At 35.9% G+C, this 13,627-nt stretch overlaps 1 protein-coding gene across 2 annotated transcripts in view; it reads right to left on the reverse strand.

The window, feature by feature from the left end:
• STRN (striatin) overlaps nucleotides 1-13,627 on the reverse strand; it is a 55,518-nt gene that overhangs the window by 25,249 nt on the left and 16,642 nt on the right. For both annotated transcript variants that reach the window (XM_042814927.1, XM_042814916.1), the window contains exons 3-5: nucleotides 11,357-11,430; nucleotides 9,399-9,477; nucleotides 7,224-7,388 (exon numbers count right to left, since the gene is read on the reverse strand). In XM_042814927.1, coding sequence (XP_042670861.1) covers nucleotides 7,224-7,388; nucleotides 9,399-9,477; nucleotides 11,357-11,430 — 318 coding nt within the window. The remainder of the gene's footprint in view (nucleotides 1-7,223; nucleotides 7,389-9,398; nucleotides 9,478-11,356; nucleotides 11,431-13,627) is intronic.

The raw sequence follows: 13,627 nt of genomic DNA on the forward strand, positions 1-13,627 counted from the left end.
AGATTTTGTTCTCTTATTATGGGAAAAGTAGAAGCTATAACTTGTATGAAAAGTGAATACATGAGGTTACTAAACAGCACATTGATGACACCTTTTCTGCTTCTAACAAGACCCTGATGTTTCATGCTAGAAAGCCAGGTTTAATTCAGACTAGTGCCAGATTACAGCTGTGTATTTTCTTCACTGTCTATATTTCTGTCATTTTTTTTTTCCTCTCCTGATATGACTCTGGGGAGTTTCTGTGGTCATGTCCTTGGAGAGTGCCACAAACTTCTCCCACAAACTGCCTGGCCACAAAACCACTAATTGCCTCAGTCCTATCCACTCCCCAGCAGAAAAAGGAGAGGTAGCCTTGCTGGATCGGTTCCATTTTTGTTTGATTGGCTTTCAGTCCAAAACATACACAAGTTGCCTTAAATAAAAACAGATTTTATTGACAAATTCAGAAGCAGGAAGGAATACCACAGTATAAAGTTAAATAACAGGGGTTCAGCTGAGGCTGAGAAATGTTTCCAGGACCTGTACAGGAGAAAGCTCATCATGGCCCAGCATCTGAAGAACTGTTAAGTGAATTCTTCCTTGAGCCATTTTTGTTTTGTTTCTCTCACTACCAAAACACGATAGCACAAAGTCACTGTTTTTATTAATTTCCCACTGAATGTCAATATTTCACATTCTAATACAGTCTTTTCAACATGGCTGATGGAGTCCTTTCAAACTGGATACAGTAAATAACGGCATGCAAATTCAAATATTTTCCTATGACAGCTGTCTTTAGAAAACAATTTAAGAAATCGTGATTACTGTGCAAAAAATCTCATAGTATCAACACTAATATCAAACCAATAATTTATAAACTTATGAACGCTTATAACCATCCAAATTAAAACACATACAGCACTGTACAGACTAGAAAGTCTGTCACAACCATTAAAACTTCTTACAAATCCACACCACACGATGCAAGAACCAGCGCAATACGTGCTACAACCAGTAAGCAACACTTACAAAATGGTTTGGATGCAAATTGGAATTGTGAAAAAGTGCCACTGAAAAAAGAAAAACCTTGTGTCTTGTCCAATCTGGTCATACAACTATGCTGTGTCAAATAAAAAAGGTTTCTAAAAGATAAATAATAATTCAGCGTTTCAAGAACTGAGGTAATGTTAAACAAATCTCTCTCCATTTACCACCCCTCTTATGGTCTCTTTCTCACTCCCTGTACAACTTCTGTCTCTTTCTCCCCATTCCTTCTGCACCATGACTCTCACCTGGTACTTCCAAAAATAACAATTTAGACTCCTAATCCTAATGATCTGTGCCAATGAAAGGAAAATTGGTACTACTTTCTTCACTTAATCCCCCAATTTACCTAATCATTTTTTCTGCTTCAGTGCATTTGTTAAAAGTGGCTAGGTCTGGCCTAAACCACATATCTCTGTAATGTCTGTTAGGTCACTGCAAGACTGGGGTGAACATAAATGGGAAAGAAATGGAAAAAAAAAACAAAAACAAAAACCAACCAAACAAACAAAAAGAAACCCGATTATAATAACACAAACAGATTTGGGATTTTTTTTTTCTCTTTTAAAAACTCAATATGCTCTTCTTGGAAATCTTTTTCATGGCAGGTATTACCTTGGGTAGTTAAAAGGTGAAATATTTTCCCAAATAAACCATTTTATAAGCAAGTTAACACACAACATTCCTCAGCCCATGTGCAGTAGTTTCATTACATGTATTAGTGTTAATAGAATTTAGAGATGCAAAAGTTATTAAGGCCTTCTGGTACAGAAAGACATACATTTGTGGCAGTCTCCGGTGGAATGATCAGTTGTATATTACAAATATAAGATTTCCAGAATATTTCCTTCTAATATTTGAAAGCATCTTTGGATCTGCTCTCAAACGTGTTACTTTGATGCTTTAGCAAAGTATATGCAGTGGAAGACATACACAGTTCAACAGAAAATTTGAGCAGCAGATCAGTTTCAGAGAGAAGCTGAAATGCTATTCAACTTTTCTTTAAAAATTTCTTTTGGCTATTTAAACATAGTTCTAGTCAACAACTCTTAACAAAAACTCAGATAATTTATCTATATTGTTTTTACGTATACACACGTGTGCATATAGATACAAACGTATTCTTGGCATATCCTTGTTCCTTTTTCAGTTCTATTCCTCTTTTATATTTGCTTCCATTCATATCAAGCAATAGTCAAATACAGACCTTCAAGAAGGTAAACAAATCTGACTGTTTAGGTTTCAGTCAATAAGATAAAGCTGTTAAAAATGAGGTAATAAGTGAGCCAACGATACTTAAATACTCTCAAGTTTTTAAGGCTACACATGACACTTGCAGGCAGCTTCATTTATGTTTCAGTTTGCTGAGGGAAAGCACCCATTTCTCCCACCACAAGTGTTAACAATTTCAACCATTATTATAAAGTTATTGTTTTAGTAACTATTTTGAGTCCAATCATGCCAAGTGGTACTTATCTTTTGTAAAGCAAGTGAGCTGATTTGAAGAAACTGAAAACAGATGCCCTTTTAAATTCCATGAAATAAGTGGAAACAGGACTACATCTATTTCAGGTTATCATATTAACATTTCATTTATGGAATCAAAATCTCCCAGGGTGCACTCAAAATCCACATGATGTCTTGACTGCTAAAGTTTTCATGAGGATCTGTACATTAACAAATAAATAGGCAATGTAAGAATACAAATATTTGCCCACAGATGTGGCAGCTAGTAACACACAAAAAATGAGGAGACATGATCTAATCATAAGAGAAACTGAAATGGGTTTAGAAGGCTTTCAAACAACAGTAGCTAGTTCACTGCTGCACCAAAAGAAGAAAAAAAAATAGTATGAATAGTTTTCTGATGTAACTATAACTCTCTACGATATGTATGGTGGTCGAGATGATGAGGGATGATGGACAAGATGGCAATTTCCTAAAATGAATGAAAATTAACAGAATTCAAGTTACATATTATCTGTTATCAATCAAGATGATTGACCCAAGTATTTGCATTGAAGTAACTACTGCAAACTTAGCCATATTGAAATAACCAGCAATCACCTTCACATAACCATTCCTAACATTCTCACAAGCATCTCCCACAAAAAGGCTCAGCTTACTACCAATACAAGAGCACAGCATCTGAACTCTGGCTGTTGAAGCAGGGACACAAGTGCTGGTACACAAGACTTGAATCATTCAAGTCTGTCAAAAAAAGTACTGAATTGAGCAGAGGAGGAACATCCTGCCTACAACCACCATTAAGTATACAGATCACAGATTCCTGGTGCCAGAGGAAAAAAAAACAAACAAACAGAGCTTTATGCCTAGAGCACTCAAAAGACATGTCCAAAATTAAAAAAAAAAAAAAAAAAAAAAAAAGATTGTAAAGCATGGGTGTATCTAACTGTCAGAAGTACTGTAGATCAGAGACATTCCTGAACAAGGCTGAGGAACAGTAGCAATCACTGCACACAGCTTGATGGGCTTACGCAGAAAGCATGCTAGAACCATACAGTGTAAAGAAGCAAGTCCCTTTTGTTCTTCTATTGGAATTTCATGCATTCATACAAATTTCTTTTTTGTCCTCTACCACTTTCATTTCACTAAGAAAGTATTGGCTGAATACCAGTACACAGTAAGCATAAAAAAGGAAAATTTGTTTCACCATTTCTCTTATCTCATCTCCCCACTCAAAAGAGGTAACCAGATGGCAGCATGAAAACATCAAACATCATTTTTTACTTTCTAGAGAATTTATCAAATGAGAGTTCAGTTGTACAGAAGGCAATTTAGCCAATCTGTTCTTTCTGCAGTTTACACTGCTATATAGAGAAATTCTTAAGAACATCTCAATCTAACGTGCCTTCCATTTTCCTGTTCGTGCAACATATCAAAGCATCCATTTTTCATTCAGTTCCTCACTGTGCCATTTTCCCCTTTCTGCTACATTATCTTCATCGCATTCACCCACTATCTTTCCAAATTCCTATTGATTGGTTTTTATCGTTTCTCCTCCACAAACATTCTTCCTTCATTCCTTGAACTTCACTTCTCACATCCGTCCTCCCACATAAGCCTTTTTTTTCAAAAGACTTTAAAATACAGCCTTAGCTGTACCCACAATATTATGCATTTCTTCTAAGACTAAACAAGTCAATGTTCTCTGAGCTGTATTTTCTCAGTTTAACACAACTGTTTCTTATTAGGTTAGATGGACTTTCATGCATTTTACCCAGCACTCTGATTTAAAAGAAAACTAAACCATTAGCCTCAGACTTACTAACAAGTACTTGATTCAACTTTCACTAAACGTTTTGAACCACAAAATTTGCCAAATTCCATTGGCTTCAGAAGCATATAGTGGTGATAGAAAACCCTTCTTCCACAAGGTGTATCCTTGCAGCCATGGCTCACCCTCCATCTGCATTCTATTGCATTTTACTTTGCAATTGACCCACAGAATGGCAAGGGTTGGAAGGGACCTCAAGGATATGAATCTCCAACCCCCTCCGTCACATGCAGGGCCACCAACCTCCACATTCAATACTAGACTAGGGCCCCATCCAACCTGTCCTTGAATGACTGGTGACAAACACATGTGGCCTTATACCTCTGGAGATTGCACTAAGCTTTTGGGTCTGTTTGATTTGGTTTGTTTTCTTTCTCCCTTTTGTTCTTCCAATCTTTCACCACAGCTGTCTTTCCTCTTCTAACACCACAGAAGTGCACTCGCTCACTGCAGCCCTTCCAATCTCACAAGCTTGCTGTGACACTCCAATTCTCATCCCATTTATATGCACACTAGGAATAGCAAGAGGCTGCTAAAAGAACAACCAAGCTTTTCTCCGTTCTGTTATATAGCCTGGCATTGTTGAGATTGCTTTAAAGAATGCTCCTACCTCGAGACTGTAAGCCACAATGAAGCTGAGCCATCTAATTTTTTTGCAGTTCTGGTAAACAGACAGAAGTAATGTTGAACTGAGTTTTTGAACACTCAGTAATGATTCCAGTTGGGATCAGGAGCAAGTCACCAATTAAATACCAGTGTTCTTCAGAAAGAAACCAGTCTGTACAAGTATAAGTAGTAAGTAATGCTGATAATCAGTGAGGCTGCTGAAGTATGAGCTGAGTAACACCTCACCTCCTTTCTGATTTTCATTATGTCATAAAGCTGCACTTTTGCATTTCTGAGGAAAGTGACAGTGCAGCTGAGAGAAAGTGAAAGTGCCACATAGCACAGAAATAGCGAGGTATAATGTGTATCTAATAGCATGAGAGGAAATGGCAGTTAAGTAACAGCAGCCTCTGCTAGGAAGAAAGTCACAGAATGCCTCCTGCACTAAAAGTTCAAAGAGATGTTCAGAAAGTGCACTTGAATCACAGAGAAGAATCGTAGCAACGAAAGCCAGTCTTAAATTCACCACGGATTTCTGGTAAAATCTCAACTTTTTCCTTTCCATAAGAAAGTTTTCAGCTGACATCCACAAATGCAAAATAACCCTTAAGGACTGACATGACTGTTGTGAATGAGATCACTTGAAGATTCTTTCAGTTTAAAACCCAGGAGTCAAGTCTCACATCATGTATCAAAATGCTCCTCTAATCTTTCTAATACATTCTTCCATCTTAGGCTTTACAAATGAGCTGAGAGCAGTCTTAGAGTGTATGTGCCTGAACAGCCTTTAAGTTGACAATCTTGCATAGCCACAACAGAAAGAACTGTTTTCTGCATCAGTGAGTATCCTCAGATACAGGGTGCACTACTAGTGTTAAAAAAATAATCTGATATTCTACCTACCCAGAGAGGAAACATATAGGAAATAAAAATATATTAAAAACTTCTACATTAAAAACCACTGTCCAATCATTCTCTCTATCACATAACTACCTTATAAATATCTACCTATTAAAAAAAACCCAAACAATAGATTTCAATAATTTGTTTTTGATTATAAGAACAGGAGCTTTATCTATCCATTTCCGCCACAACTGACTTCATCAGAAACTGAACTAAAATCATTACTGTAATTTATCAAGCATTCCCTGTTCTTCAAAAACAAAGCCATCGCACATAAACGACGCAGCTTGTCATCTATGTAGCTTGAGGGTTTCTCATGCATTCAAATTTTCCACCTCACAGCATTAAATTTAATTATGTAACAATGAACTTCTGTCCTTAAATAACTTATTGGCCTGAAACTGCTGGAGCTATCTGCTACAATACAATTTTACAAATGCTTTTTAAAAGACAAAATATGTCACGTAACAGTATCGGACTTCAAAATACAAAGATCTTGAATTCTGCCACATTAATTAGCACAGAAAAGAGGGAGAATCTTTGCAGAAAGCTGTGCTTGTTGATGACAGCACAAGCCACTGGGAACAGTAACCCCACATACTGTTCAGACAAAATTTTGCATCATTTCCCTTATTTTTCAAATTTTGTACATACCGTACCCTAAACAAGAAAAAAAGCAGATTGCTTTCTGAAAACCTCTACATTTAAGTTTCATATTTAATTTTCCTTTTAAAAAAATGAACAAAACCTCAACAAACAAAATCTGTTTGTGGGGAAAAGAAAACGTAGAAAAGTAAAATAAAAATAATTAAAAAAAAAAAAAAAAAAAAAGACAACACTTAAAAGCAAAAGCAAGCATAAGCTTTTACTACCCCCGACTGACTTTTCATAGTGATAGAGACTTAAAGAAAATAAATAAATTATGTTACATTTCAATTACATTTGAACATGTATATCCATTAGGGGAAAACCATGACCTTACAGAAATCAGAGTAGAGTAAGTAAACTTGTTTTTTCAAATCTAATCAAAACGTCCTGTGTTTCACTTACATTATCACATCAATGTCAGCACACATCAAAAAAGCAAAGCCTCTATCTACAGTTCTCAATAATAAGTTGTTAACTTGAAACAACACTGACCTCTGATTACATATAAAAGGCTTGATTTGCCTTTGTGCTGCCATGCAACCAGAAAAATTAGCAAACATGCTGTTTTTAAAGATGTGAATATTAAAAGTTCCTTCCGTATTAACTGCTTAATGTGATAAAATTCATTTAAATTACTCTAATCTTCTGCTAGGAAAAGGCTTTTGAAATCTCAGTTATCAAAAATTTGTTCTACATCATTAATTGCCTTAATGAAGAAAGAGAATACTGTCATTATGACACTTACCCAATCATAGCGTTTTCTTTAATTTGGCCCTCTGTGCCATTTACCATAGGTTCTTGATTTCTGTTTTCCTTCTCTGAAGCATCACTTGAGAGGCCCAATAAAGCTCGTACTTGTTTTGACTTCACATCCAATATTGTGTCAGTGTAACCCACTTCTTGTAGATATCTGTAGGAACAGAATTCATGTTAATTCTTCATGCACATCTTACTCATTCCAAACAATAAATGAAAACTTCTCCCTAAACTCATCTTCTGCATCTTAGCTTAGCAAAGTGTGGTGCTGTGCTAATGAAACACGCTTATAAATCATCCTGTACCAGCTGCAGAGGGATCGTCTCTTGCTGTACCAGCCTCTACAGTCACTGAGGAAAAAAATCAAAGAGCCTAGCAGTCAGAGGTTATACAATACGTTATTCATTCATTTACTAAAATGGATGGAAAAGCACTTTCAATTAAAATATTTACAATTGGCTTATAAAAATCACCACAGTTGCATGTACAATATAGCCATTTTATTCCTCAACACATGGAAACTACACATGAAGCCTTACAAGAAGTGGGAGACATGTTCCTACAAGAATCATTAGAATCCTATGAAAACAGAAGGAATAAAACCAAATTCTGTAGCTATAGCTACTAGTAAGAATGGTTATTTATAATGCAGTAGTTTTGATAAAATCTGTGCCTTGTCTTTCTCACTCTGCAATTTATCTGCAAAATATTAATTTGTCAGGCATGTAAGGACTGGGCAGCAAAAAATCTTGGACATTTTGTATGAAAATATCAAGGTCTAAAGTAGGCACTTCCATCAATGCACAGAATTACCTTTGGAAAGATCTGTCTCTGTTCCTTCCTCTACAAAACAAAGTTAATAATGCTATCTCCTCAGGAATACTGAACTAATTAAATAGTCAATAATCTGGGTGACTCTGAAGAGCAGAAATGCTATTTTACAATAAGAGCTGTCACAAATCAAGGACATGCACTTTTCCAACAAAAATATCTTCCTCCAGTTATTTAATGATATCTTCTACATAAATACATCTGCAGAGGAATACTGCCTGATGGCTATATGAAAATCAAACCAGACATCTATGCAAAAGAGAGTCTGTCAGTAGTGAACTCTATTCGGCAACGTACAACCTATGAATTACACTGGGAGGGAAGGACTTGCCTTGAAATCACTCCAAGTCACTTGAAATCACTTGAAATCAATCCAAGTCAAGATTACTTTAATTATGTTTACGCAACTTAAATGAAGAGATATGGGTTCTTGAAAAAAAAAAATAGAAAAAAGTAAAAGCCACCCAATAGACAAACTGGACAATTTTAACTTTTGTACAATTCACTGGAAAGAGGCCCATTCCAATAAGCCCTAGGAAGTTTTTACCATCTCCCTCCCCTCTCATGTAATCCTTGGTAACACAAAAAAACCCACTAGATATCAAAAATTCTGCTAATTGGTTGAAGATCATAGAATCCAGCTTTCAGCTTAGAAAAATGAAGCTTACACATGGAAAAACATGCTCAGGGTGACCCTGATAACAGGTCTTGTAAGAGACCCCTGTGTAAATTGAGGGCTGTAATCAAGGCACACACACACACAAAAAAAACAAACAACCAAATACTTACCACCAAAGAAATACAATCAAATACTCTGGAACTGGATAACTCATTAGGAGCAGAATTCAAAAGCTGACGTAAATTAACAGATATTTGCTTCATTAAGATGAATCAAGAATTAGAAAGCTTTTAGTCAAAACTTCCTAATGATTTCTATACATAAAGTAGACCAAAACAAATTATATCCCTCTGCAACCCAGGCTGGAGATTTATTTTAGATAGCTCTTAACAGAGTTGTATTTTCTTTTTTAATTGAAAAAATAAAAAGTAAGGTGTCATGAGCCACTGTACTCCCAAGCAGACTGTTTTATTATACTCAGTAAAAGAAAAGCAGAGGAGATTGTTTGATTTCATAAGGTTCCCCACCTGAAGTTCTGAAATATTAAAATTTTTCAGAAGCTTAGTAAAGTAGGGCAGAAGATGAATGAATTTCAACGTACTAACTTTTCTTGAAAGAAAATCTAACAGAAAAATCAAATACCACTATCATCATATTTCATTAACAGATACTCTTTCTTGCACTCTTTATTCAAGTTCTTTTCTCAACACTTACTGTCTTAGCAGCTGTCGTCCTTGTTTCCATATTAGCTGACTATTTTGTTGTGGCTGAATCTCTGTTTCATTCCCTTCATCTGGAAAAGATTATTTAATTAAAAACAGCTTTCTTTGTATGACATTTAAAAAATATTCCCCTCCACTTGACAAGTGTAATTTGTATTAAAAGTATTAGGAAAGATTGGATAACAACACAAAAATTCCAAGCACCAAAAATCAATCAAGAAAGAAGAGCTATGTTCTGTATCAATTTTTTTCTATTACTGACACATAAAAAATACAGATAATCAACTATATACTTTACTACATGAGATCAAGTTCCCCTAGTCATCAGTATTTTTTTCCCTCGGGTCTCACATCCAAGAGACCCATCTTTCTCCTTTTTCCTCAAAGGGAACACAATTACATAAACAATTTGGAGTTCCAATTTAATTACTGCTCATAATTCAAGTTTCAATACAAATAGCTTTAACTGCTAACAATATCAAATGGAACCGTAATAGGACAATGGGAGAATGGTTTTAAAATAAGACAGGGGAGGTTTAGGTTAGATGTTAGGAGGATGTTTTTCACACAGAGGGTGGTGATGCACTGGAACAAGTTGCCCAGGGAGGCTGTGGATGCCCCATCTCTGGAGGCATTCAAGGCCAGGCTGGATGTGGCTCTGGGCAGCCTGGTCTGGTAGCTGGTGACCCTGCACACAGCAGGGGGCTATAACTAGGTGATCTTTGAGGCTCTTTTCAGCCTAGGCCATTCTATGACTCTAGAATTCTATCTGCAGTATCATTTCCATCTATAACATACCAGTAAACAAATTTCCTTAATATTTGACCATACCCATCAAAACTACTCACACCAACTTTAAACTCATCTGTATTTACATTATTGTTATGGAAGAAGAAAAAGAAAAAAAAAGCTTTATTTATTAATCTAAGAAGCTGTTGAAAATTTTCCATGTTTTCCACAATCATTAATCAGAACTCAAACAGCACTACTCTGGGAAAATCCACAGAAAAATTATATGGCTGTTCTGGTGAGAAACCTACCTGAATGCTGGCAACTAATAGCTACATATTTTTCCATACAAAGCTTCATAGTACTTTTTTCCCCCCTCCTTCAGGAAATAAAAAAGCATACGCTCCTAAGATAAAAAATATCTTGGCTTATTAGCTACAAAAAGCTGTACAAAAAGAACTTGAAGCCATTCTGGTAAAAACACCGAAGGATGAACAAAATCTTCTTTGCATAAACAAAAATTAAGAACCAGAAAAGCTTGTGGTATAACCCTATGAACAATTTGATAAGTGATACGGGAAAGTTACTGAACATACCGGGAAGTCATTCCTCTTTAAACAACTGAATTGAAAAAAAAAAAACCACAACAAAAACACCAATACATCCTCTAACAAAGAAGCTACCAAAGATTCATCAGAATTCACACATACGTTGGAACTACATGATCCTTGAGGTCCCTTCCAACCTGGGTGATTCTGTGATTCTGTGATTCTGTGATAAGGGGACCTATATCCATTTTATCTATCTCAATATTCACAAACCCATTTAATAGCAACCATGGAAAATCACCTCTTGCACAATGATTTCCTGACAACTACTGAACACAGCTGGATGCAATACACAACTACCAAAGCTCACTCTATGTAAGAGTTAATATATAATGGAGATAAATCTGCCTAAAAATTACTTGAAAGTGAAAACCCTTCTTCTGAAGGCATTGTTAAGCACAGCTGGAGTCAAGAACTCTCTTTTTCTGAGCCTCTGAACAAATGATTGATGGCAGTATTGGTGGTTTATGGATGAGTACTGAAGGGACTTTATTAAGTCTATTCCCACTGCTTCTTCTGAGTGACATATTTCATCAACCGTCATTTCAGCATTTGTAAAAGCCATAGTAGAGCTTTTATGTCAGTAATGAACTCATTCTTAATAAATTCTTACCAGAATCATAGTTCGGTGGCTTCATATCTCCCTGATTCAATTCTGTGCCGTATTTCAATTTGTGATATTTAGCCCTGAAAAGAGATGGGAAAAAACAAAACAAAACAAAAACTCTTAAAGGGTACAAATAGACACATAAATATTGTCTGTCCTCATTATAAAAACCACTTCATCTTTCTAGGACAGGTACAAAACAAAACAATGAAATTCAGCGCATTATTTTGCCTAATTAATTTTTTCAAGCTTCCCTGTTTGCGGATATGTGCTTGCTTCTCCTGCCCCTCCGCTTCCGTGTTAAAAAAGAAAATCAACTATCAAACTTCTTCTATCCCCAGAACGTCAGTTCAGTGCCATTTACTTCATACTTCACTTCACCACCTCAATAAAACAAATTTTTTCTTCAAGCTTTTCTCACTAAGGACCACTCAGATTCTACTGCTGATGGCAGCCCAGCTTCTCATGCAACTGCTAGACCTGACGCTTAATTGAGTTCAAAAACTCAGAGTCCTCTTCCAAAAATACTTAGTCTATAGAAGGCCTATTGTGATAAGCTCCACAAAGAATGCCATGTGACCATAAGAGTAGCTAGAAGACAAAAAGCCTCATCTGACAGATTCAGTGTTCATAGACTTTTAAACATACACATTACAAATAATTTCACAGTAGTATAACATTACAAATCTATATGGAAGTTATTTAATAAGGATTTATCACAATAGATAAAACCTGACAACACAGTAACTAAGGCAACACTGAGAGCAAAGACAGCCTTACCCAGTGTCACTATCATTTCCCCCTTCTCTTATACCCACTGTAACTCTTGTCTCAATAAGTGGTTTCAACAAGTACAAAAACTTAGAAGATTCAAACCCAACTGATTCCCTATGAAGTTTTGTAGCCATTCCTAACTGGGTGGAGAAGCAGCACTTGCACTTGTTCCTATCATAAATCAAAGGCAAGAGAGAACTCAAGCAAGATTCAAGATTCAGCCTGGCAACAGTGGGAATACCAACCTGCATGCATATGGGCAGGCACAGCACCAGTGCAAACGCACTGAGCTGGGTGTAAGGCAAGATATAGGCAAAAAAAGACAAAAAGATGAAAAAAAAACCAAACCACTTATGCATATCAACAATAAGACAGGCTTCACTGGCTTCACTACTTGCAAAGGAACTCTTCCATTTGAAATGATTTTAAAGAAAATAATGTGCTACACCTCATAACTGCACCAGGCAACTGCCACTAGCAAACTCATTACTTCTAATAAAATAATGCTAATGGAAGTGATGTTTGGTAGTTCTTACGCCTCAGTATTGACAGTACACATTTCCTAACAATTTGGCCTTTTTTTAGTGATAATAAACATTTAATTCTGTGTGAGCAACATGAGTGCAGAGAGATGATGCCTCTTAAGAGTATGCAGCAACTAAGACAGATGAAGGAATTCACATCCCTCTCTCAAGCTAGAGCATTAAGTTCTACCTCAGCTAAGCAGCAATCACTGAGGAAAGAGGAGGGAATGTATTCGAAAGGTATGAACAGAAAAAAGTGAAAGAAAAACATTTTGATAGGTACAAAGAAGAATATCCAAGAATAAAACAAAATTAAAGCTGAATGCCCATCTGAAATACTTAATTCTCAAAGTATGTTTTCTACACGTCACAAGCAGAGAGATGTTTCCCCAGTTAGACAAACCCACGTAAGTACTGTTAAATACTGATACTGTGCACATTTTTTCACTCCACCACCATTAATGAAAAGTAACGACTGAGAACAAATCCTCTAGTCTGACACTAACCTACCTCAGCAACAATAAACATCCCATTAAAAAAAAACAAAAAAACACTTAAAGCTTTTATGCAGTCAGCAATTCAAGTGATCTTAATGTTTAATTTATTTTTACTTGACTTTTGAAAAGCAAATATTAACACTTCACTTAAATCTGGATTAGTGACATATATGTATATATACACAGTACTCCACAATATTTCAGAGAGCAGTTGGTTTTGTGGCATAGGGTACTTGCTTTTAGTTCATACACCTTATATAAATTCCTATTCTCTTCAAAGCATTCACCAGTTTTCTAGTCTAAGTTTTGTTAATTTTCTCCCTAAGAACTAAATACAATGATTATTATGTTAAGAGAAAAGATTATTCCCTTTACCCATCTTATGTCCAAAACCTACCTTTCAAAAATTCAATCTGTACTTTTTAATACTTCTCAGTGTATTTGGTACCAACATTAAGACTCTGTATATTCACAGTTTGTTT

This window comes from Centrocercus urophasianus, unplaced genomic scaffold, assembly GCF_019232065.1.
Source record: "Centrocercus urophasianus isolate 14NV4802_14NV808 unplaced genomic scaffold, USGS_Curo_1.0 seq_10, whole genome shotgun sequence".
Taxonomy (NCBI): domain Eukaryota; kingdom Metazoa; phylum Chordata; class Aves; order Galliformes; family Phasianidae; genus Centrocercus; species Centrocercus urophasianus.